This window comes from Dipodomys spectabilis, unplaced genomic scaffold (genome assembly GCF_019054845.1).
Source record: "Dipodomys spectabilis isolate Male_0828 unplaced genomic scaffold, ASM1905484v1 ptg000019l, whole genome shotgun sequence".
In the NCBI taxonomy this organism is placed as follows: Eukaryota; Metazoa; Chordata; class Mammalia; order Rodentia; family Heteromyidae; genus Dipodomys; species Dipodomys spectabilis.
In genome coordinates, this window is record NW_024870696.1 from 17,588,596 (window position 1) to 17,615,725 (window position 27,130).

Genomic DNA, 27,130 nt, shown 5'->3' on the forward strand with positions numbered 1-27,130 from the left:
AAATTCATTTTAAAGTTTTTAATTCCTGATAAAATAGGAAATATAATGGATTTCTTTCAGGACAAGGATTTTTAAAAAGACTCTTTTTGAGTTGGTGTACTACATACTTTATAGCATCATAATTTAAATATTTTTATTATTGTAGCATTGCATAGTCTACATCTTGTATTGCTCACTTACTACAAAGAAAATGAGAAAAAGACTGAACAGAAACTCAGGTTTCCACTTTTTCTTTCTTTGCTTGTTCAGGAACTCATAACATATCCATTATTCCACAAGGTGGCAGCCTTTGTTTACAATATCAAGAGTTAGGTACCGAGGTATGCAAGATTGATGGTTTGTCGTCAGGTTCATTCACTTGCTAACCAGATTATCCTCAGATAATAAGAACATGTAATTGAAAGGAAAGAAGACTCTGCACTCTTATTTGTATTTTGTCTTCTATTAGGTTTTCAGTAGCCCAACAGGGAGAACTGGTTTGAATTTAAACTTACTGAATCCTTACTAGTGATGATTGCTTTTTTCATGTGAACTTACATTCCTAAAGTGAACTTTACATTCAAAGTTTTCTATGGCAAAATTGTTACACATTCTCCTCCAGGAGATCCTTCTAACATTTTTGCTTCTGTTTGCTCAAATTGTTGAAATTGAACTATTTCCAGCATTTAGTAAATTGATGAGGAAAAAATGGCTGTTTCTTATCATTCGTTAATGCTAATCTAGTCACTACATTGGTTAGTATATGATCTTTAGCCATTATTTTAAATATTTATGTGAATTTACTAATATATTTAATTCTTACATGAACCTTATAGATTTCTATAATCCTGTTTTTCAGGTGAGCAAACAGAAGTAGAAAAAAAAGTGTCTATCAGCCTAGAGATAGTAACATAAACTGAGACTTGACTTCCTACACATTCTAAAACATGGTGCATTTTACTTGATCTGCTTTAATCTTGGGGAGAGTTTTAGGCAACGTTTTACTTTTAGATAGCCATAAATAATAAGTAATTCTTCTGATATTCACCATCTAAGTAGGTCTTAATAAATCTCACTGTTTTTGTAGTTTGAAACTATGCAAATTTAAGTGTTTTTATGTACCTACTAACAATATGTTGCTAAACATCAATTTGTAGTCATAGCTAATGGTAATCCAGATTTAGGGAACATTCTAAAATGCTTGTGAGATGTAAATTTTTATTTAACCAAATCCTCAAGTATATATTAACTTCATTTGTAGAGAACAGGTGTAATTTTAAGGACTACTTGTTGGCTTTCACTCATTGTCAGAACACATTTCTATTGTCTTAGTATTTGGGAATGAAATCTATGAATAGGAATGCAGAACAAAGGATTTCCTTTCGGAAATTTTCCTAGGATCCTTCTTTACTCCTGCCCTTCTCTAACTGCAAAATGGGGTCCAAATTTAGGGAATTATTCTCGCTGGGCAGGTGCTGTACTACTTGATTCATACCCTTAGCCTCATACTGCTTTCCTACCCTTTCCTTTTGCTTTAGTTGTTCAGATTGGTTCTCACACATTGGCCCTCCTCCTGTTGAAAAGATCACATAGAAAATATTATATATTATTAAAGTGTTACTCCTCCTGAGTGTGGAATCACAAACATTGGTCACCACTGGTTGGCTTACTGATTTAGATGGAGTCTTGATTGCACTGGAATGATCTCTACCTGCTTAAGTGTCGGGGATTACAGGCATGAGCCACTGTCCCCAGTTGCATGAGACTGTTAGCCACTGTTCTTTATATTTTCTTTTAATAAATTAAGTTTTAGTGTATAGAGATATTAATCCACCACCGTGCTTGTTAGTACTTGTTTTATAATTGCCAAGAGATATGACAGACTGTGAGAACACAACATTCACTGTTTGGGCATATTGGCAGTTCTGTATTGCTGTGCCACATTGTACTGGAAGTATACATTAATCAACTGTTCTGCATGGTCTGTTACCTCGCTGCTTAATCACTTGACTTCTGGCTCTTTTGACAGGAAATATAGGCAGTTTCCTGTAGCTAAATTATGTTTTTCGAGTGTTAAAATCAATCACTTTCTTTTAAACAGTTGAAATATTTCAAAATGTGAAAGTGAAATTTTAATCCATGCTTGAAGTAAATCTTTAGTAATGTTTTTGAAAGAAAAATTGTGTTCGGAAATTTAGAATGAATCTAGTGATACTGAAATTGAATTTATTATTTCAGTAATAAGCTAGTGGTTTTAATAATTATTGGTAGTATATCACCAAGTTAACTTTGGTATTGCAATAGCAAGATTTTTAACAATTCTTTAAAATTAATTGTGTAAGTAGATACATTTGTTATTTTTTTATTTTATTTTTTTTGGTTGGTTGTGGGACTTGAACTCTGGGCCTGGGCGCTGTCCCTCAGGTCTTCAGCTCAAGGCAAGCACTCTACCACTTCAGCCACAGCACCACTTTGGTTTTCTGGTGGTTTATTGGAGATAAGAGTCTCACAGGCTTGCCGGGCGCTGGTGGCTCACGCCTGTAATCCTAGCTACTCAGGAGGCTGAGATCTGAGGATCGCGGTTCAAAGCCAGCCCGGGCAGGAGAGACCGTGAGACTCCTATCTCCAATAAACCACCAGAAAACCGGAAGTGGCGCTGTAGCTCAAGTGGTAGAGCGCTCGCCTTGAGCTGAAGAGCTGAGGGACAGCGCCCAGGCCCAGAGTTCAAGCCCCACGACCGACCAAAAAAAAAAAAAAAAAGAGTCTCACGGGCTTTCCTGCCCAGGCTGGCTTTGAACCTTTATCCTCAGATCTCAGCCTCCTGAGTAGCCAGGATTACAGGCGTGACCCACCAGCCCCCAGTTAATTTGTTATTTTTTTAACCTTTGTTTTCTTCCAGTCTAGTCATTGTTAAACTTCTGTACATTTTTTGCATTATCAGTCTTAAATACCCTGTGAAATAGGAGATTTTTAGTTTTTGTTTTAGAAAGTGCTCTGCATCTAAAAACTTCAGTGTTCATTGAGTTATTCTATGATCTGTTTCTAGAGTCTAGTTATGTTTATATTTGGGAGTAACTAGGATTAAATTTGTCAGAAATAGGGATCACATGGCTCAGTATTTGAAAGCACTGAAAGCCTGAGTTATATTGATACAAGTACTTGTATTTTTTTAAATAAAAGCAGCATTTACCTTCCTTTCCCTTTTAATAAAAACTCACTACATATAATAATCTTTCTATTTTTGTTAGCTTTTATATTAAAATCTTTTCCTTTAATTTTAAAAGATTTCAAAACCTCAAGTTACTAATATTGGTATGTTTGCCTATTTCTCTCCCCCATGCAATGCCATCCATAGTCATATATATATATATGTATATATATATATATATATATATATATATGTATCTATGTAGAAAAGGCACATGCATACATAATTTTATTTTAGCTTAGGTGTAAGTGCTTTGATTTGTGATATAGCATATTAATTATTAGCATCAAGTCTGAAACCATTCTCCTTGATTTTTTAAATACCAGTTTGAACACTTACCAAGGTGGCTAATGTTGAGATTACATCACTTTAATACTCTTAGTGAGTTAATACACAAGTAGTTGGTGAATGACTAATGAATACTAGCTGATTTTACTATACTTTCAGTTGTAGATTAGAGAGAATTTTATGTGCTCTAGCATTGTAGCTAGACTCTAGAAAAGGGTGTGTAAATCAAATGGAAAGGCAATGTATATGTGGTTATTCATTTCAACTTACTTGCTTGGATCAGTCAAATTCTATTTGGTTATGTAATACTAACTTTGCTGAGGCTTCAAGTTAAGTTCTGCAAAGAAAATTAGGCTTTGTAACTTGCTTGGAGATAGGTTACTTTTGAGCATGGAATAAAATTTTATAAAGGTCACCAAGAAATGAATGAATTCTTTGTATCTCAAAAAGATGGAATTTTTCCCCCTCTTATACACATACAACTTGTGGTTTGAAGAATGTGTATTCAGAGAGACCATATTTATTGGAGGAATAAGAAAATAATTTGGAGATAAGTAATAAATATAGCTAATAGTAAATAAATAAAATATTTCAATTTTAATGTGAATTCTGTCCACATGTCATCATCTAGTTCTTCAAGCAATTCTGTTTGTTTACTAATTTATTAAAATACCAGTACATTCTGTGAAATCTTTCTGCAAAATTCTATTAACTAGACTTCATGAAAAGAAACAAATTGATCATTTCCTTTTGACTTATTTGTCATATCCAGCCATTATATCTTTTTCACTAAATTGTAATGTGGTTTCTGGGACTGAACTAAAATATATATTGGTATCTAGGAACAAAAGTATGTCTTGACACAAATGTAGATGTATTTTGACATGTCTTGATGACGTACTCAGAACATAGGGCTTCACATAATTTGAAGATAGTTTTTAGATTAAATCATGTTAGAAATAGAAAATAACAATCCTGAATGTTGTATTGTAAATTTCATAAAGGCTTTGTGAAGGCTGTTACATATGAACTGTGTACATTTTCTTTAGTATTGAATTTGATCGGGATTGTGACTATTTTGCAATTGCTGGGGTTACAAAAAAGATTAAAGTCTATGAGTACGGCACAGTCATCCAGGATGCAGTGGATATTCATTATCCTGAGAATGAAATGACCTGCAATTCCAAAATCAGGTATGTGTGTATAAAAGTTGGTAAGCATACTAGGGGAGATGTTTTTTTTGTACTTTTTTTTTGGTCGGTTGTGGGGCTTGAACTCTAGGCCTGGGTGCTGTCCTTCACCTCTTCAGCTCAAGGCTAGCGCTAGCTCTCTGTCACTTAAGCCACTTCTGGCTTTTTCTGCTTATGTGGTGCTGAGGAATTGAACCCAGGGTCTCATGCACACAAGGCAAGCACTCTACCACTAGGCACCTTCCCAGCCCCACTAGGGGAGATTATTTTACTTTCACATGAGACTCCTTAATCATTCATGGTGAATGATGTAAATTATACTGTGTACATGGAAAATAACTTACTGACAGAATATTTTCCCTATGCATTTAGAAAATATCTTTCTTACAGTTGCTTTTCCCCTGTGGGTGTTAGAGTGTATTGTTTTTATAGTTGACAAATGAAAGTCTTTCTTTCACTTAATTAAAAGTCTTTATTGGAAATGGCCGTTAGTTCAATGTTCAGCAAAAATTATTATAGCTTGTTGGTTACTGTCTGTAAGTCAAAGTATCTCCCATAGCATGCTCAAGTCTCTAAGGAATATAATTGTTTACATTGTTTTCATTTTTACAGAAAATTCTGCCTTTCATTCATAGCTAGTACTTAAGTTTCACTTATTTGGAATTATAAAGAATGCTTATCTAACCCAAAAACTGTTAAAAAGTACAGAAATTAGGTACTATAGCTATCCTCTCAAATATCAGTAAATCCTTTCATTTTTTTACCCACCTCTTTCCTCTTACCTTTTTATTCTCCCTAAAACAAAAAAGCTTGAAGCTATTCATGAACACTGATCTAAGGAAGCCATTTTCCAATAACTTTATTTACAACATTGCACATCTTCAAATTAGTCTCTGTATCTTTCATATCTTAGTAAATGACATAAATACAGGTTGAGCATCCTTTATCTCGAATATTTGAGACCAAAAGTGTTTTTAATTTGATTACTTTTATGTATATACTGATACTTCTAGGGGGTGGGACCCAAATCTAAGCACAGAATTCATTTATGTTTTACATATACCTTTTATAAGTAGTTTGAAGGTAGTTTTCTACATTATGTTTTCATAATTTGAGCTTTAAACAAAGTTTAATTTTATTGAACTGTCACCTGTCTTGTCATGTGATACCAATGCTCTGAAAGTTACACATTTTGAAACATTTCATATTTTTGAAACAAGTATTCTCAGTCTGTGGTATATGTTTATATAAATGTATTTTTATAATGTTGATAATATAGTAAATGTTATAGTCTCTCCATAATTTGTTTTGGCTTCTTCTTTTTCCTAAATGATTCATAAAAGTGAGTCTGCCCATTTATCAGTAGCGCTCATCATTGATATTCTACTATTATACCTAAGTAGAGAGAATAAACAAGTCTTAAATGTTTTGTAGTGTTTTAAATGCTTTAAGAGAGCTGTAGAGATCTCTTATAGAGACCATAATGGTTATACCTCTTTTATAAACTATGCTTTTAAAATATCCCCATAATACACTCTTCAGAATAGCTAGTTCATAACAAAGTAAGTCATACTGTGATGGAAATGTAGAGGGTCTAAATGTGCTAACTACTATCATGATACATAAAATTATACAATGCTTTATATATGATAAGTAAATTGCTGAAATTGTTCAACCCTGAAAGCTATAGGCTTGGGAGTGAAACTGTTAATATCAAGCACACCTAAACAGAGTTAGCCAATTTGTTTATACCAGTGTAAGAAGTACACTAACTTAGTCAGAGCCATAATTTTTAAGTGCACACTTGGAATTTGAGCATAGTTCTATTTTCCATGTTTAACTCTTGAATAATTTTTTTTCAGAAAGTCTAGTAAGTATATTTAAAAATACAGATGACCTTTCCCAATTACTGAAATTTGCAAGCTTTTCACACATTTGTCATATAGGAAATTTGTAGTTTTAATTGCATCCTGTTGTGAGTGAAGCTATATATGTACATATATATATTTTTAAAGATTTTTTTATTTTAGACTTATTTTGTTCTTCTGGACTTGAAAAGATCTCTCAGTATTAATGAAATTGTCTCTTTTCTGTAAGTTGCAAGTCTCCTTTGTCCCTTTTAAAAACATTCTTTATACAGTCATTTTTATTTTATGTAAATTTTAACTTTCTTTCAGCTGTATCAGTTGGAGCAGTTATCATAAAAACCTGTTAGCCAGCAGTGATTATGAAGGTACTGTCATCCTATGGGATGGATTCACAGGACAGAGATCAAAAGTGTATCAGGTAAATAAAGAGGCTAGTTAGGTAAGAATTGCATCTTTACTATTTTCATAACTAATGTCCTTTGATTAATAATTACAGATTGGAAATTACTGAAAAGGTTTTTTTCTTTTTTTTTGTTATTTGTCATGAGGCTTGGACTCAGGGCCTGGGAGCTGAGCTTTTCTGCCTACTGCCTAGTACTCTCCCACTTTGAGTCATAGCCGCATTTCCAGTTTTCTGGTGGTTAGTTGGAAATTAGAGTCTCACAGACTTTCCTACCTGTCTTGCTTTGAACCATGAGCCACTAGCACCTGACTTTGTATAATAACTATGTAATACAAAATGGTCTTCTGAAGGACTCTTCAGACTTATGTTTTTAGAATGTATTAAATAATTTACAAAAGTAGTAATTTAAGATAATGTGAAAAGGTTTATGGTTGTTTTAAATCTTTCTTTTTTAAAATCCCAGTCCTGTGCCTTGAAATCAGGGCCTGGGCGCTGTCTCTGAGCCTCTTTGTACTCAAAGCTAGCACTCTGCTACTTAAGCCACAGTGCCACTTCTGGCTTTTTCTAAGTAGTTTATTGGAAATAAAAGTCTCTTGGACTCTACTGCTTGGGCTAGCTTCACACTGAAATCCTCAGATCACAGCCTCAGGAGTCTCTAGTGCCCAGCAGCTTAGTTTGTTTTTACAGACTTCCATTCCCCAAGGAATAAATTGGTATCTCTTTTTTTCTGGATTTGAAGATTTGTATTCTTTCTGAGTCTTTGTCTTTCTTGTGCACCCAGGAACATGAGAAGAGGTGTTGGAGTGTTGACTTTAATTTGATGGATCCTAAACTTTTGGCTTCAGGTTCTGATGATGCAAAAGGTTTGTTTGTTTTTTTGTTTGTTACTCTTTCTGAACACTTTCCTTTTTTCCCAATTTTTTTGGCAGAAATTAAAGCATTTATTGAAACTCATAACAGTCTTTTGTGATTACTAATTATTCCAAAAATAACCTAAACCCACACATCAACTTTTCTTTCTGAATGAAGGAAAAATGAATATTTCGCATCTTTATGTAATATTTTCTCAATTTGTGCCACATGGTAATATGTAGAGTTGGTGCCATCTAAAAGCTATGTTCTCTACATATCATCAAGTGAATGTTTTGTCTCTTGAAGTAAATATTTAGAAATCTATTCTAATTTTATGGAAGTTTTTAGTATAGAGCCCCATAATATGCTTTGTAAATATTTCATGACAAAACTTCCATGAATCTTTTTGTCAGTTTAATTGACTTTTCTATTCTCTTATTTATTTATCTTTTTAAAAATTCATTTATCTTTATTATTGTTTTCTGCTTTTCTTTCTACCCTTTTTTGGTATTACTTTAACCATTTTTATGACAAGGATAGCATTGGAAGCTGTGTTTAGCATCATATTCTGCTTTCATAAGTGTTACAAAAGTAACAACATGTATTATGTTTTCCTTTTGGTACACATAAAATTCACCCTTTTGACTGTTAAGAATTGCTATTCAGTACATGATCATAGAAATACAAATATGGAAATATTTCTTCATGTTTTTGTTTTCAGTCCTTTTAGGTAATACTCATGTGAAATTTTATCATATGTTACTTTTATGATTAGTTTTTTGTGGAATTTCTATGATGTTCTCTATAGTCACAGTACCATTTTATATTCCTAAAAGTAATTCTTGTAATGCCTATATGTTCTATTTAGTCTTTACCTTTGTCAACCCTTGTTATTTCATTCCTTCCTTTTCTTTATTACTTATCGTTTACCTTTCCTCATTTAATCAAATTTGCAACCAGGATGGCAACTTGTGTCCTCAAAAATCTGCATATTATGCAATACCTACCCAACTATAGTCTTGTTTAAAAGTATGTGTTTCTTCTGATACCAGTATAAAAATCGCAGCTCATCTTTCTAGTTCTGTTTTCAGATTAGATCTGCTCTAGTAGGTCAGATTTTATAACATTAATTATGATAAGTTTCAGTATATTTTGTTGCAATAGCATAGATATTAAATACAAAAGTACAACTTTGGGCTGTGTGCCAGTAGCTCATGCCTGTAATCATAGCTCCTCAGAACGCTGAGACTTGAGGCTCACCATTCAAAGTCAGGCCAGGCAGGAAAGTCTATGAGACTCTTCTCCAGTTGACCATTAAGAACTGGAAATAGAGCTCTGGCTCAAATGGTCGATTGCCAGCCTTGAGCAAAAAAGGCTCAGAGAGATAGCACCCAGGCTCTTGCCCCAAGACTAACACCAAAAAGGAAGGGAGAGAGGGAGGGAAACAAAGCAAGCTTTGATAGTTAACTAAGCATTTATTAAATATATTACTTCAGGTATATATAACACATACTGTTAAATTTTTAAATCTTTGAAAGATATGATTGCATGTTAAGAACACCTTTAAAAGTAATTTAGGGACTGGGAAGGTAGCTCAGTGGTAGAGTGCTTGCCTTGCATGCATGAGGCCTTGGGTTCGATTCCTCAGCACCACATAAGCAAAAAGAAAAAAGCCTGAAGTGGCGCTGTGGCTCAAGTGGTAGAGCACTAGCCTTGAGCTGAAGAGCTAAGGGACAGCGCCCAGGGCAGAGTTCAGACCCCATGACCGGACCCAAAAAAAAAAAAAAGTAATTTAGGCGATGTTTTTGTTCTGATTTTTATTATGCATGCGAGAATGTACGATTTTATCAAAATATATGCATTTAAAGCATTTAAATATGCATTTAGAACTCCATGTTTATTGTTGGATTCTGATCTTTATGTCCCATAGGTCCTTATTTCTTTGCAAAATTGCTTATCTGTGTTAATTTTTTTCACATTGAAATTAAGCTCTCCTGTTTTCAAATAAGGTATTTCATTAACTAAGCATTTTGCTTCAACACTTTTCAGTACTAGAAAACCAAAATATATTGTTACCAAAAAAAATATCTGTGCTAAGATACTTTATAAATAGAAATCTCTACTAATGTTTTACTTTTATTGTTTTTCCTTTAGTGAAGCTATGGTCTACCAACCTAGACAATTCAGTGGCAAGCATTGAAGCAAAGGCTAATGTGTGCTGTGTGAAATTCAGTCCCTCCTCCAGATATCATCTGGCTTTTGGTTGTGCAGGTAAGAAATGAAAGCAGATAGTTTTTGATTGTCATCAAAAAATCTTTTCCTACCTGAACATTTTAATAGGAACAATCATCCCTGTATTCTTAAATTTTTATTTCATTGTAGGCCTCTAAATTCAAAATATACCGTCATAACTCATATAGTGGTATACCTTAATTATTATTTTGTAACGCATCTTTAATAAGTAAACATATGTTGATTATTGTCTTGTTAATCACAATTTTGTTTAAATAGCCTAAATGCATAGTCATTCATTCAACTAGTATTTATTGAGTGCTTACAATGCACAAAGTACTCACCTGGGGGCCATGAATAGGCCAGTTTCATTATATAGTACAGGCTGATATAGTACATAACTAACAAAAATAAAATTGAGTATTCTAATCATATAATTGTAAGTTCCTCTTTTTAATCTTTAGGTAGTTGTACAAAGGAGTTGCCATTTGACAGAGCAGTTTATGAATACAGTATAACTTAATCAGTGTCACCACTTACAACCTTCTCAGCTATCCCTCCCCTACCCGCCTCTTCCCTCACTCTTCTTAATTTTGTAGGATGTACATTATATTCTTGTCTTCATTCTCTCCCCTCTTCTTTCATCTACTCCTTTCCCCTTGACCAACCCTACACTCTTTGAGTACCCACTTTCTGGTGTTTTATTTTGCTGTCTTTGATTTTGGCTTTGTAAAGAATTACATACTTCTTGAGAGCTCACTTGAATCTATCATATTTCAGTTTTACATTTGTATATACTTGCATACCACTCAACGTATTTTACTTACAAGTTTGTAACCTAAGTCTGGCTTCCACATACAAGGGGAAACGTGTCCTTTTGCTGTCTAGACCAAATGGTTTTTCTTTTGTTCTTGTTGGTATTTTTAATGTACTATGTGATTTCTTTTTTATTTTTATTTATTTATTTATTTTTTGGTTGGTCGTGGAGCTTGAACTCTGGGCTTGGGCGCTGTCCCTGCACTCTTCAGCTCAAGACGAGCGCTCTACTGCTTGAGCCACAGCTCCACTTTCGGTTTTCTAGTGGTTTATTGGAGATAAGAGACTCACAGACTTTTTGGCTGGGCTGGCTTTGAACTGGAATCCTCAGATCTCAGCCTCCTGAGTAGCTAGGATTACAGGCGTGAGCCACCGGCGCCTGGCGTGATTTCTTTTTAATGTACTATGTGATTTGTTTTTTTTCCCCTATGGTTTGTACCCTGTTGTCACTAAGCATAATTTTTTCCAAGTCTTTTCATTTCTTCATAAATGCTATAGTATCATTCTTTCTAATGGATAAGTATTCCAATGTGTATTATGTGCCACAACTCCACATCCAGGTTTTGGTGGTTAATTGGAGATAAGAATTTTATGAATTTTGCTGCCCAGGCTGCCCTCTTAGTCCTCTGTCTTCCGAGTAGCTAGGATTACAGATGTGAGCCACCAGCACCTGGACAGGAAATAATGTTTATATCTCTGTTTATTTTATATTTAAATACCTTAAATATGTATGTGAAGATGTTTGTATATATACACTTGTAAACATTTACAACATTTAGCTATATAAAATATATCTTTGTCTTTAATAGTTGTGGGCAGAGCTTAATTAGATTCAAAAAATGAAATAAAAGAACAAATTATACTGACAAGGCCATTGAGACATATAACTAAGTAATCACACTTAGCACCATATTATAAGAAAAAAATTGATGTGATACAGTAGAAAGAACCATTATCTCTATAGTGTTTTTGACTAGTATAACTTCAGCAAAATAATAAACCCATTCTGACAAATTCAGATGTATCTGGGTTTTTGGGGGGTTTTGTTGTTGTTTGTGAAGAACAATGATATTGTTGCCAAAACAATGATATTGTTGATGTGTCATTGATTCTATTTTTAGATCTTACATCCTAATGATTTTTTTCATTCATTTTTACTCCTAAAGATTTTACAGTTAAATAGTTTTTATGGTTGAAGCTTACAAATGTTTGGGTATTGGAATATGAGTATATAGGGTAGGGTAAAGCAGTAGTGACACATGTATAAATTAGTAAGTCTAGAATAGAAAGTTATTCATTGTATTATTTTGTTGTTTTTGAAATTTTCCTTTTCTGTAACTTTAAATATTTTCAAATTAAAAGTTAGCTTGAAGCCAGGTGCCAGTGGTCACACCTGTAATCCTAGCTACTCAGGAGGCTGATATCTGAGGATCACGGTTCAAAACCAGCTGGGGAAGGAACATCCATGAGACTCTTATTTCCAATTAACCACCAGAAAACCTGAAGTGGCGCCATGGCTCAAGTGGTAGAGCTCTACCCTTGATCTGAAGAGCTGAGAGACAGCGCCTAAGCCCAAACAAAGTTCAAGACCCATAACCGACAAAAGAAGAAATAGGACAATACCCAAATATTTCCAAAGAGTATTTTTGAATGTCACAGCAATTCTTCAGAAGTATTTGTGAACACACATCCCTTAATAAAGGAAATTATTATAGGATTCTCCATTTTTATCATAGTGTTTAAAGTACTCCTACAAGTTTGAAATTGTAGACCATCTTCATATGCTTCTGTTCCTTTTTTTTTTTTTTTACCAGTCCTGGGACTTAAACTCAGGATGTGAGTGCTCTCCCTGAATTTTTTTGCTCAAAGCTAGTGCTCTGCCACTTGAGCCACAGTTGTTCTGGCTTGTTACTGGTTAATTGGTTGAGTCTTATGAATTTACCTGGTTGGGATGGCTTTGTACTGCAAGCATCAGAACTCAGCCTCCTTAGTAGCTAGGATTACAGGCATGAGCTAACAGCACCAAACAAGTATAACCTCATTCTAAATACATGCATAAAATCTAAAAAAATATTCAGCACTATGATGATATAAATAGGACTGGAAATAACTCACCACTTAGCAAAGTAAGCTGGTTCTGAGTACTTGATTAAGGGGATTTTGTTTTGCTATGTTTGGAGTTCATCATGCCTATAAAATTGTCTGCCATTTCTTTTGGAAGTTAATTACTCTTCATTTTTCTCTTTCTGCTTGTTAGAAATTTGACATTGTAAAACATTTGACAAAAACCACCAAAACCAGTTAGTTTTTCTTTCCATTTCTTCATTTACTACATTTTTTTTCATTCTGTTTTGTGTTAGATCACTGTGTCCACTACTATGATCTTCGTAACACTAAACAGCCAATCATGGTATTCAAGGGACACCGAAAAGCAGTCTCTTATGCAAAGTTTGTGAGTGGCGAGGAAATTGTCTCTGCGTGAGTATTACTCTCCTCTGACATGAGCTTCATATACAGCTCTGATGTCATTTACCATTTTATGAAATCACCGTAAACATAGAAAAACATAAGATTACATGTCCTTTTTCTGAAATAGTAGATTTTTGCATATTGTTCGACTAAAATGCATGTATATTCTGATCTGTATTATTCACTTTTATGTTATTTGTGAATAAAATCTTGTAAGCAAAGAAGCTAATTTTTAATGTGTCCCACTTATCTAATATTAGGTTTAATTGTATTTGAACTTCAAATTGTATTTCAGTAACTGTTTTTCCATAAGACAAGCAACATAGACTAGAATAAGTGCATTATTTGTTAAAGTCAAACAGTATGTTACATATCTAGTTTCACTATTATTTGTTGACTTTTATGCTATAACTCTTCTCTGATTTTGCACTAGGTTTTAAGTATATTTCAAAGAAAACTTTCTAAGTATGACTATACCTGACAGATGTCCTTTGAAAAACGTTCTGAACTAAAAAATCTTAAGTTTTTAGTTGCTCTTTTTAATTTTTTTTTAAGTAATAAGATGTCAGTGAGGTAAAAGAAATTTCACTTGTGAAAATATTGACAAACCTCTCCTAACATAGCCAGTCCCAAGCTTTGGGTTTACATTACCTTGTAAATAACTACTCCTGATTTTTTTCTTTTTTATATCTACCATTTCTTTTCAAGCTAAATGACCCATTTCCTTTATTACTTAGTTTTTTACTAGTCTCTCAGACTATTATGCCAGCACACTGTATTTGGTATCTCTTATCTACCTTCACACACTGGTTGCTCTAAATAAAAACTTGGTCATTTGAATTGAGTTACAAAAGAGGACAAGAAATAAAGTTAGAACTCTAAGGCAAGGTTATTTAGAAATTTAAATGAAGTAGTAACCAGTCAAAAAGTATCCCATCTTTAGGAATGAATAAAATCAACAACAAATAATTTAAATATTCAGATTTACGTATAGACTATTTTCTATTTCCGATTCATAAATGTATAATCAATTACTTTTACTTCCATTAGTTAATATATAAATATGTGTGTTCTTAGTTGAATTGAATCAATTGGAAATCTTAACTGATCTTAAAGTAGACCTAGAACATTTTTTTATCCATCTATTTCTTCCTTAGTTTTTATAAATCAGTGATTTTTTAAAGGATTTAGACCTTTGAAATAACCACAATAATATGAGTCAGTACCAATATTTTGGTACTGTAAACAGAGGAGTATTTAGTACAACATTGTTAAGCAAAATAAACTAAAGCGGTATTGTAAAATATGTAAAGCTAGCTTCCATAATCAGGTAGCAGGATCTTTGCTGCAGTGTTTGCTAGCTAGGGTACCCTGAAAATGTCTCTGACCTTTAACCTCAGCTTGTTAATCTCCAAAGTGGGGGTGCTGATCACTTACTGTACACCCAGTACTATCGGGACCATTTTTTTTGGCGGGGGTGGGGGGGTCCAGTCGTGAGCCTGAACTCTGGGCCTGGGTTCTGTCCCTTAGCTCTTCAGCTCAAGGCTAGCGCTCTACCACTTGATCCACAGCCCCACTTCCAGCTTTTTTTTTCTGCTTATGTGGTGCTGAGGAATCGAACCTAGTGCCTCATGCATGCAAGGCAAGCTCTCTACCACTGAGCCACCTTCTCAGCCCTCTGTCGGGACCATTTTAAATTAAATATTGCATTGTGTAGTAATCAATATGTTTCACATTTAACTGATGCAAAACTAAGACCAATTAGGAAACAGACTTAGACAATCTGGCTCCATAGTCTGTATTTTTAACCACAAAATTAGATCGCCTCTAGTAGTGGTGATGAGTTTCACACCATGGAAATTAAAATACATTCTTATTCTTTGTGTTTATTTCAGCTCAACAGACAGCCAGCTAAAACTGTGGAATGTAGGGAAACCATACTGTCTACGTTCCTTCAAGGGACATATCAATGAAAAAAATTTTGTAGGCCTTGCTTCCAATGGAGATTATATAGCTTGTGGTAAGTGAAACAATCTTTTTAGGGAAATTTTTAATATATCTGTAGCTATAATTATACATGATGGATAAATGATGTATAAAATCAGAAAGAATCAATAGGCATGACTACACAACAAAGGTTTTCCTCAGGTTGTGCTGGAAGAGCACTGGTCTCCATTTTGTTGACCACAAACTGTGAATACATAATAATTGCATTAAAAATATAAACATGTTTGTAGTTCTCCATAATGACATAATTTTTGTAGATATTATAGCTATTACGCAAAAAACAAATTACTAATTTTTGCTAATATTCCAAGAAGACATTTGTTTTAAGTTTAATATTTATTTTCTTTCTCTAGAGTTCTTTTCATTTAGCAATCCCTTTGTATAGCAATTTCTTTATTCTTGGGCTTTTATTATAGATAATTTATGGAAATTTCTACCAGAAATAGAAAAATCAAGGTAATAAACTTCACTTGTTTTTTTTTTTTGTTATTGTTGTTTTTTTGGGGGGTCTGGTCGTGCGGCCTGAACTCTGGGCCTGGGTGCTGTCCCTCAGCTCTTCAGCTCAAGGCTAGCACTCTACCACTTGAACCACAGCGCCACTTCCTGCTTTTTTTCTTTTTGCTTATGTGGTGCTGAGGAATTGAACCCAGGGCCTCAGGCATGGAAGGCAAGCGCTCTACAACTAAGCCATCTTCCCAGCCCCCCTTTCACTTGTTTTTATATGATGGCTTTTCTTTGGTAAATTCAGTTCTCTTTACATATATGAACCTAAACATCACTAAAGGAAATATGAAGCACTGTTATCCTACCCTGATTGACTGCTCAGAAATACAGTTCTATAAACTAATAGAGTAATTCTTAATTGGAAAATAGGAAATAAATTATGTAGCCTATTCAGATTTGCCTTTGAAGGTGCTACAACTTTCATTTTTTTTCTGTGTAGTATTCTTTCCAAAGTAATTAACAAATTTTAGACTTCTGTTGAGAATGATTATTATATAATGATTTTAAACTTAGATATCTACATTGTTACATTATTTAACATTGTTTGTCTCTTTAGTAAGCCATAGCTTTTTTGAATTGAATTCTTTTCACACCTAACTTCCAAATGATCTTTCAAGTTTGCTTTTAAGAGATTACTAGAATGTGAGCTAAAACTCTTGAGTGATAATTCCTATTTAAATACTTTATTCTGGCTGTGTGTGGTAGTGTGTATGTATAATTCCATTACTCATAAGACAAAGTAGGAGAGTTTGCAGAGTGTGAAGTCATCCTTAGTTTAATAGTGGTACTACCTCAAAAAATTTTTTTGATAATCATTCCATATTCTCCCATTCTAAATAATATTTTCATCGTTTATTTTCAGGAAGTGAGAACAACTCTCTCTATCTGTACTATAAAGGACTTTCTAAGACTTTGCTAACTTTTAAGTTTGATACAGTTAAAAGTGTTCTGGATAAAGACAGAAAAGAAGATGATACAAATGAATTTGTTAGTGCTGTGTGCTGGAGGGCACTACCAGATGGGGTAAGTTTCCCATTAGTTTTTTTGGTTTTGTTTGTGTGTGTCTGTGCTTTGTGTATACATGGAGTATTTAAATTTCAAGATATAAGTGGATGTGATTTCTTTTTTGCTTGGCACTATAGCACCAGAGAAAGCAAGAATGTTAAATAACAATTGAAATGTCACTAGTGAAAAAATGTCACGCTGACTAGTGCCTCTCCCATGTACCAGAGAATCTTGGGTACACAAATGTACATCTTTTCTTGAAGACTGAAAATTCCCCAGGGTTCTCTGTCTCATCTCTAAAAATCACATGCAGTATTTGCTCAGTAAGCATTTAGCTGAGATGAGATTTGGAGGGCAGGATGGCATTTGATTGAGGTGGTAGACTTAGTTTTAGAAATACATATATGTAAGAATATTTAAAGAATTTTCTTACAAGGATGTTACCATACTAGTTTAAAAAAACACACAGTTTTATTGGGCTTCACCTTTTATACATTTTTAATAGTTAACTTTTCTGTTACTTACATGAAGTAGTTATCTTATTCTCGATTAATGTAAACATGAGTTAATTATTAGTGACATCTTACTAGGGGGTATGACTGAACTGATAGGGGCCCTTAGTTCAACCCCTGGTACCAAAAGAAAAAAAGAAAAAAAAATACCAATGTTTATTTAAAGCTAAGGTGTGGCTCAAGTAGTAGGTGTTTGGTTGTACATCAGCATTGGAGGGAATTGGTTTTGGTGCTGGGAATTGAATCCCAGGCCTCACAGATGCTGTGCATTGCATTCTCCCATTGAGCTATAGTCCAGCCCTTAATTTTATTTTCAACACAGAAAGTTCTGACTAAATGTATAATTTGAAATATTTTCTTACTTGTTTTTCTAATTGTCAAATACAGTAAGTATACTAAAAAATAAAAATAATACAGGATATATAAAAATAAGCTTAAAAACAGAATTGCAGCAGCTCTGGATTACAGTTATCAGATATAACTTAAAAGTAACAGTGCTTACAAAATGAAAGACAGGATTGCAAAATTTATATCTGGTAGATTTGTTAGGAAGAAATGTGCATAGAAGTAAGCATGGAAAGACAAAAATGAGAAAATACAAAATAAAGAGTATCAAGTAAGGACAGTTAATATTTTCAATAAGATATCTAAAAGGAAAAAGAAAGCAGCAGTAAAGAAAATTAGAAGGGATTATTTTTAGAGTTGATGGAGGCAAATGTTCTGTAAGTCTTTGAACTGTGAAGAATGAAAGATATGAAATAGCGTGAATAAATACTAATGTTGACCCTGTCCTTGAGTAGACATAAGCCTGTCATAGGTTGCCTTCTCATGGCTCTGTTTCCTTGGAAGTATATTAAGAATATACAGTGATACTTGCAGGTTATATAATAAGTGCTACTTGCAAGTTATCTTTTAAATTTATTATAAAACCCTGTGGATAGTATGGCATGTGGCCTTTTTTCTGTGCACACAGTATAAGAGGGATAGGAAACCAAGATGCATTGTTGTATGTACTCTGTGGGTGAGTCAAAGAATATATTCAGGTGAGTTAAAATATAACAGGCTGAATTTTCAATCCTATATTCTTTTATAACTAAATTAGTGCTAGATTAAAACCACTTGCCTCTGAATCCACCAAGCCCAGATCAATCCTTGTTGGTGGAGAGACGTTCACATTTTCATATAACATAGTAAAACTGCTGAAAATATATAAAATACAAAGGATTTCTCCTTTTGAGCCATTTTTTTATTATTGAAAAAATTGAATATATTGATGTGGTACAGTGTCATGTTTTGCAATACATATTCACAGACGCATAGGTAATTGAATGAAACCAATTAACATTTACTTTTCTTCTTGTGAAAACACCTAAAATATCTTCTGTTAATAATTTTGAAATATGTGACTACAGTTACCCTGCTGTGCAAGCTATCTCAAAAACATAATCTTCATGACTTTATGACTAACATCTTTCTTTTCCATTTCCAGCCTTCTATGAATAAGACATTTTTAGATCACATGTAAAACTAAGATCATAGTATTTTTCTTCTGTATATGAGTTATTTCTGTGCTAATGTCCACTAAATTATGCTTAGAATCTGTTGTTGGTGTATTGTGTGTGTTTGTTGTCAGTTGACAGATAAATAGGTTGATTTTGTATCTTGATTCTTGTGACTTCCATACAATAAGTATAGAAGTGCAGCTGTCTTTTTGATGTAGTAATTTTAGTTCCTTATGTATCCAGAAGTAAGATTACTGGATCATAATGGCATTTACTTAGATTTAAATTGTTGTAAAGCTTCTACTATATTGTTTTCCTTGATGGCTATTCTAATTTATGTTCTCATCAATAACATTACAAGATTGTTCTGTTTTGTTTGTTTTTTCTCAAATTCTGACCAGTGCTGACATTTCATCTTTTTTATTATATAAATTCTAATAGAGGGCTGGGAAGGTCACTCAGTGGTAGAGTGCTTGCCTTACAAGAGGCCCTGGGTTCGATTCCTCAGCACCACATAAACAGAAAAGGCCAAAAGTGGCGCTGTGGCCCAAGTGGTAGGGCACTAGCCTTGAGCTGAAGAGCTGAGGGACAGTGTCCAGGCCCAGAATTCAAGCCCCACAACCGGCAAAAAAAAAAAAATTCTAATAGATACAGTATTTCATTGTGGTGTTACTTTGCATCTCTCTGATGCTGAACATTCTTTTCATATACCTATTTATCTATTTTTATATTTCTGCGTTTTTTAAATTTGTATTTTATTTATTTATTTTTAGTTGGTCATGGGGCTTGAACTCTGGGCCTGGGTACTGTCCCTGAGCTCTTCAGCTCAAGGCTAGTGCTCTACCACTTGAGCCACAGCACCAGTTCCCTATTTTTATATTTCTAATTCAGATCCTTTGCCATTTTTTAAATTAGGTAATTTACTTGCTGTTGAGTTGTTTTATGAGTGTTTGCTATGAGCTCTTTAACTATGTTGCAAACATCTTCATAAAATTCACAGGTTTTATCAATTCTGTTTCCTGTCATGCAGAAGCTTTTTAATTTGGTGCGGTACCATTTGTCCAATTTTGCTTTTGTCACCTTTGCTTTTGAGACCATATCCAGAAAGTCATTGCTTAGATCAATGTTGTGAAACTTCCATCATGATTTCTTAGTATTATAGGTCGGCTTTATGTTTATGTCTTTATTCTGTTTTGAATTAATTTTTGTGTGCCATGTAATCATCTGTGTAGAAGAGTCTGTTTTCATTTTTGTCCCTATTGATATCTAGTACCATTCATCAAAAAGGCAGAGAAAATATTATCTATTACACTGATAGCCAGTGTTACAGTAACACAATAGAATTGAGAAGATAATAAAACCAGATATGCAAAGTGTGAAGTAAAATACCTACCCAGCTAAAATTCTGTATCTAGTTAGTCTCTCAAGATAAAAGTGAAATAAACAGTTTTAGCAAAATGTTTTGAAGAATTTGCCATCATTTGGCCTATACTAAAGGAAACCTCAAAGGATAGTCTTAATTACAGAAGAAAAAGATCCCAGGTTCAGATCAGATTGTTGTTGTTGTTTGGGAACAGATGAATCATGCTACCACTGGGAGAAGTTTGTGTTGAAAATAACTAAGAAATCCAAATTGTTCTCAAGCATCTGTTAGAAAGAAGAATTGCAATTATGAATACCTAATGTTTAATTTTGCTGTTTCCTATCCCATTTTGGTAAATTAAAAAGTCAGTAAGATGTGTTCTTCTTTTCTCCTTCAATTAAAAAAATGTACTTAAAATATATTGACTTCCTACACTTACAAGTCAGTTCTTTTCCAGAATTCCCCAGTGAACACAAAATAAATGATAGCGATTTTTCTTTCTGATTCTTTTTTTTTACTTCCTTCCTCCTTTTTCATCAACTGCCATTCTTTTGTCTTTTTATCTTTCCTCTAGCTAGATGGTTAATAGCACTTTAGCAAATTTTTCTCACTATAAGAGTGTCAATCTGAATTAACTCTTGTCTGTCTTGTGAGTGGAAGCAAAGAATATTTTGAGCAAAAATCCCAATTTCCAGAAAAACAGACTTGCCTATCTCCTCCCAAGTGTCTAGACTAGAGAGAGATGGAAAAAGTAGAAAAGAGAGGTGAAAGACTGAGGCAGCCCTGTTAGTTTTTCTCTGAAGAAACTATATGAAATAAAATTTACCTTTAATGTCCACTACTGTGTGGAACAGCCTCAGTGAAAACATGTTACATTCAGTATTTTATGGTACATGTTGTAATGAAATCAACCAAATAGGATTTATACCATCTGCTAGGTGACATTTTAAATGTTTCCTTATTGTCATTTTAGTATATTTACTATAATTATTACATTTTAGATGGTTCTTACATTTATAAACACTGTTGTACATATGACTATTGCAAAACATAAATTTGACACAAATCTTAAAACTGCCTGCCCTTTTTGTTTTAGTTCTTTTTAAAGGAAGACAAATATTAATTTGAAAAGACATTCTAAATGTTTAGAAGTATCTGAAATACCTTGATATAGGAAGGGATTTGAAGATAGAGATGGAATCTTGTAGTCTTTTCTGCCCAGATTGGTTTCAAACTGAGATCCTCTAGATCTCAGCTTTCTGAAAGCTAGGTATTACAGGGCTGAGAGCACCTGCCTTCAATTACTTTTTATAAATAAACATTGCAGTTTGTCATCCCTTTGATTCTTTTCACTTTTGACATATTGACATCTTTGTTTCTTTCTGGCTTTATCACTCTTTTGTATTTGTCTAAGTCTAGAACCCCAAAATCATTTTTCTTATATTTTTCCTCTATTTACCAAATTGTAATAATGCTTTCTGTGAAGTTGCTCCTATTTTTTCTTCTAAATTCCTACTTTTCATCTTCCCATTCCTTTTGCTTCCTCATATCTAAAACTTATCCATTGCTTTATCTCTGTCACTGTGAATACATTTTTCTAAATTTAAAATTACACTTTACAAACAAAGGAGGAGTTAACAATGCTTGATAGGAAATGTACTCATTACCTTGCTCATGTAACTGTAACAGCATTTTTACAATAAACTTATTTTTAAAAATTACACTTTACACTAATAAAATGTAAAGTTTAAATCTTTAGTAGTGTAAAATACACTATTAACCTGTGTGTATTTAAAAGAACCCAGTATCTATTATATGAGAAGATAGAGGAGAAAAATTATTCAAAAGTAGCTCAAATTTCAAATTTACTAGTAAATATTCAGCTTTTTAAATGTATAATCATGTGAATTTTAAATGCCTTTCCCTTTTCTATTTCACACATCCTCTCTATTCCTGTTAACTTCACACTGTTCATACTTAAGCTTCATATCTAGTACTTAGGTGTTTTGTCTTGTTTTGATTTGTTTTTTGTGCCAGCCTGGAGCTTGAACTTAGGGCCTGGGTGCTGTCCCTGAGCTCTTTTACTCTACCCCTTAAGCCACAGTTCCACTTCTGGCTTTTGAGGAGTTAATTGGTGATAAAAGAATGTAATCAGACTTCTTTCCTTGGCTGGCTTTAAATCATGATCCTCAAATTTCAGCTTTCTGAGTAGCTAGGATTACAGCTATAAGCTCCTGGCCGTACACCAAGGATTCTGATGTAATACTACTGCCCAAGTTTATTTCTTCCCAGACCATCTACTCCATTAAGAAAGGAGTTGGTGTTGTTTTGTTTCATTTTGTTTTATTGTTGTTGTACTAGAGAAAGAATTTGGCCATGAGCTTGCTAGGCAAGCATTCTTGTTACTTAAACCACTGCCCTAGTCCTTTTGTGTTTGCTTTCCAGATAGGGTCTGGCCAGCCTAAGATTTCAGTCTTCTAAACCAGCACCTCACAAATAGGTGGAGTTATAAGTATGCATGCAGTACTGTAGGTGTGTAATGCCAATTAGCCTCCATTGACAAAGAAATTCCTGTTCCTGCTTCTAAATTTGTAATTGTCTCTTTACTCAAGATATATCAGTGTTGCCTTGTCCTTTTCTGATAAATTCTGTCACTCTTCCCCAATTGTCACTTTTTTGTTGTTGTTGTTGGTTGTGAGGCTTGGGCGCTGTCCCTGTGCTCTTCTGCTCAACGCAAACACTCTACCACTTGAGCCACAGCACCACTTGTGGTTTTCTAGTAGTTTATTGGAGATAAGAGTCTCACAGTTGGGCTGGGAAGGTGGCTCAGTGGTAGAGCACTTGCCTTGTATACGTGAGGCCCTGGGTTCGATTCCTCAGCACGACATAAGCAAAAAAAGAAAAAAGCCAGAAGTAGCGCTGTGGCTCAAGTGGTAGAGTGCTAGCCTTGAGCTGAAGAGCTGAGGGACAGCGCCCAGGCCCAGAGTTCAGGCCCCACGACCGGACCCCCTCTTCCCCTCCCAAAAAAAGAGTCTCATGAACTTTCCTGCCCAGGCTGGCTTTGAACCGCGATCCTCAGATCTTAGCCTCCTGAGTAGCTAGGATTATAGGAGAGCCACTGGCACCCAACTAGTCACTGTTTTTTTGTTTTCTTTTGTTTGGGTTTCTCTTTGGTTTCTGCAGCTGTTGATGTATCTATAGATTACACTTTATCAGCTGCCATTAAGATAGTTTACTTAATGTTTCATAAATGTATCATTTACATTTCTTCTACTTTGAACAAAAATACAAATACCCAACAGATAGCAAAGTAAGTACTACTTAGTTTTTTAGGAAGACGTAACAGAGTTAAGATTTTAAAATAGAAAAATAATCTCTCTCTCTCTCTTTTTGTTGTTGTTGGTCATGGGGCTTGAACTCTGGGCCTGGGTCTGTTTTTCAGCTCAAGGCTAACACTCTAGCCACTTGAGCCACAGTGCCACTTTCGGCATTTCTGTTTATATGGTGCTGAGGAATGAACCCAGGGCCTCCACCACTGAGCCACCTTCCTAGCCCAACAGAAAAATAATCTTAACCTGAAGTGTCTTTTACATAAAAAAAAAAAACTTTCATAAGATTATAAGTATGCTGACTAGAATGATGCACTAAATTGATTGTAATAATACAGTCATTACTTGAGATAACTACCTTTAATTGTGAAGAAATGTTGGTTGCTTTTGGTAAGAATAGATACCATTTCTTTGTTTGATGTCTACAATTAGCCAGTTACCTTTTTGTAAAGTGCCCTACAGAGAGGTGATTTCTTAAGTTCATGGTTGAAACCCCTCAACACCAGAGATTATAAGAGGAGAGCATGTAGACTTACAGGAGCTTCAGAAATCAAGCCTAAAGAATGAATAAACGTATATTTTCATGCTCAGAGCTGAATAGTTGAATAGTCATGGAGGAGTATAGTTTTTAAGGACCAAGGGATCTAATTGTAAACTAGAGGGAACATATCAAGGCCTGCTTGTATTCTTCTTTATATCCCTAAAGCTCCAGAACTAAGCACATTCCTTTCCTCCAGGTATAGGTGATCTGCTTCAGAGAGAAAGAATTGTTTATGGTCTGCTTAAGAGGTGAAGGGCAAGAGTCAAGAGAAGCCTATTTTCCAGATTTAGGGGTGGTTTGTACTAAATCCTATCTATTTTTCAAGTTTTATAAAGACTAAGTGCCAAAGATTATTTATAGTTGAAGAAATACAATCTTTAAAAAGATTAAACAGTTTGGTGGCGGAACAAAAATGCACATCCTTTTTTTTTTTAATTGTGAAAATACTGTACAGAGGGGTTACAATTACATGGGCAAGAAAATGAGTACATAAAAATACAGATCCTTGACTCTTAATTTTAACTAAATTGTTGCTTCTATTATGTTAGAAAGTAAATAATACAGAATTCTAGAAGTAGCTTTATCAGAGTAGTGTGGAAGATACTTGAAAATAACATCCTTAGGAGTTCTGTGTCCAAAGGTGTGAAATAGGGTCAAGGAAAAGGGGGTATAAAAATGAAGAGAAGAAATGGAGAGAATGTAGTCAAATATTCAATATATATCCTACAAAATTAAGAAAAGTGTGAGAAGGGATGGTAGAAGGAATGGATGAGAACATTGAAAAGGGTAATAATCAAGATGCAGTGTGTTCATAAACTGCTTTGTTCAATAGCAGCTTCTTTGTACAACTGGTTAAATAAAAATTTCAGTTCTTTGTTCAGAGAATCTTTTAAGTACCAATCATTTCTGAGCTCTTACCATAAGCAAGCATTTTTACAATTACATATGTGTATATAAATTTTTAAGTACATTGTTCTTAAGCTTTATTCAGTATAAGCTTTATTCAGTATATCTAGAAACCAGAAATGTTGACATATGATACAAATTGAAGGTGTCTGGAGATAAATTTCAATGCTGTGTAGCAAGTATAACTAAATTGATTGGGACTACTTGGTGCTAAGTGTTTGGAAAGCATTGGAAGGAAGGAAGTAGTATGTGTTCCTTTGTATCTCAACTCCTCCTTCTACCCCATATTATTTTTCCAACTTTTTTCCTTGGATGAAAAATCAGTTTGACATTATATGCTAAGTGTCTTTTTTAATGATTCCTTTTATTTGAATCCTGATTATTTAGCTTATTTGAATGCATTAATATGTATTTAAATGAGAATTCTATGTAGCTGGGAAATTGGAACATAAAACTCGATAGCAAAAGTAGTTTTAATAATAAAGCACACTAAAAATGGAAGCTGCAAGAACCATCTATGTGGACAAATGAGGAATACCCTTTGTCTGCAGATAGCAGCATCCTACATAAACATGGAGGTCTCTGTCTGACTTGGCACAGCTGGCTAAGTCTGATCGTTCCCCTCCGGACACTTGAAACTTTCACTGTAAATACTGCTTTCAACATTTTATTTAATATCTTTTTTGGTTAAATGTACAGAATTACTAAAGTAGATAGATAAAGCTATTTTATCATCTTAACTGGTTTTTGAGTTATGTCACCATTTCTGAAAATAGGTATGTTAACTTCATATTAAAGAAATTTAGCCAGTGAGCCCTGGTGGCTCACTTCTATAGTCCTAGCTAGTCAGGAGGCTGAGATCTAAGGATCATGGTTCGAAGCCATCCAAAGCAGAAAAGTTCCCATGAGACTCTTATCTCCAATAAACTACTCAAAAAAGCCAAAAATGGCACTTTGGCTCACATGGTAGAATGCTAGCCTCGAGCACAAAGAGACTCAGGGACAGTACCTAGGCCCTGAGTTCAAGCCCCAGGACTAGCAAAAAAAGAAATCCATAGCCAGGAAGTAGAAGGAATGCAGAAATATTTTTCTAAGGGGTCGTGTGGTTTTAGATATGATAGAGGTAGATTCCATGAAGTTTTGCTTTGAGCTGGTTTTCTCTTAATTTTTTTTCTCGTTTTGAGCCATGTAAGGGTAAGACCTGATAAACAGCCCCCACTAGCCTAAAATTACCTCTTACCTCAAACTCCTACCTTGCCTCTCAAATGCTGGAATTCCAGGAATATATTATGACAATGTGATAAAACCTTATGTACATTTAATATTTTTTCTAGTGCTAAGTAAGGATTGAACCCAGTACCTTGCAAATGCTGCTAAGCTGTATCATATGCCATCATAGCTCATGCCCATAATCCTAATTTCCTGGGTGTTGGAGATCAGAAGGATTGTGGTTTGAGGCAAGCCCAGGCAAAAAGTTGGATTTTTAAAAAATAGTTGGATAAATGTCAGGGCTATGTAGCAAGTACAATTACATTGATTTGGGGCTACTTGGTTCAGAGTTTGAAAAACATTGTAAGGAAAAAAGTGTGTATGTATCTACCTTTGTCTATTTTGTTCTCCTTCCTCACATAATCCTTGCAACTTTTTCTTGGCTGAAAAATCAAACTAGTTAGACATGATACAAAGCAGCATTGATGCATTTAATCATTCTTTGTAAGTTGTTTTCCACCCTGGTGATTCTTTAACTATGTGTATTAATTTTTTAATATTTTTATTATCCTTAAGTAGTTGTACAAAGGATTTGCCATTTAACAAAGTAGTTTGTGAATACAGTGCATCTTGATCAATGTCACCCCTTTTTACACTCTCTCATCTCTTCAAACTCATCTATTTCCTCACTTTTTTAATTTTGTAGGATACGCACTGGGTTTGTTTTTTTTTTACTGCATTCTCACCCCCTTCCTCTGTATATGAATTTTTAATGTTACAGAAATATCAATGAGACTGTTTTCTCTTTTAAGTTGATTGGATAGCTTTCTCATTGGATATCTGTACAGATTAGTCACATAGTCTATAAAGTTATCAAAGTAATATAATTAAAATTACATATAATTCAGAAGTATTTCTTATACCTGACAGTAAAATGAGATACAACT

At 34.1% G+C, this 27,130-nt stretch overlaps 1 protein-coding gene and 1 non-coding gene across 4 annotated transcripts in view; both read left to right on the forward strand.

The window, feature by feature from the left end:
* Positions 1 to 27,130, forward strand: part of Cop1 (COP1 E3 ubiquitin ligase) — a 100,554-nt gene that overhangs the window by 67,328 nt on the left and 6,096 nt on the right. For all 3 annotated transcript variants that reach the window (XM_042674415.1, XM_042674416.1, XM_042674417.1), the window contains 7 exons: positions 4,525 to 4,668; positions 6,843 to 6,951; positions 7,718 to 7,799; positions 9,943 to 10,059; positions 13,197 to 13,314; positions 15,201 to 15,325; positions 16,679 to 16,839. In XM_042674415.1, coding sequence (XP_042530349.1) covers positions 4,525 to 4,668; positions 6,843 to 6,951; positions 7,718 to 7,799; positions 9,943 to 10,059; positions 13,197 to 13,314; positions 15,201 to 15,325; positions 16,679 to 16,839 — 856 coding nt within the window. The remainder of the gene's footprint in view (positions 1 to 4,524; positions 4,669 to 6,842; positions 6,952 to 7,717; positions 7,800 to 9,942; positions 10,060 to 13,196; positions 13,315 to 15,200; positions 15,326 to 16,678; positions 16,840 to 27,130) is intronic.
* Positions 25,469 to 25,607, forward strand: LOC122104034. The gene has a single exon (XR_006146867.1).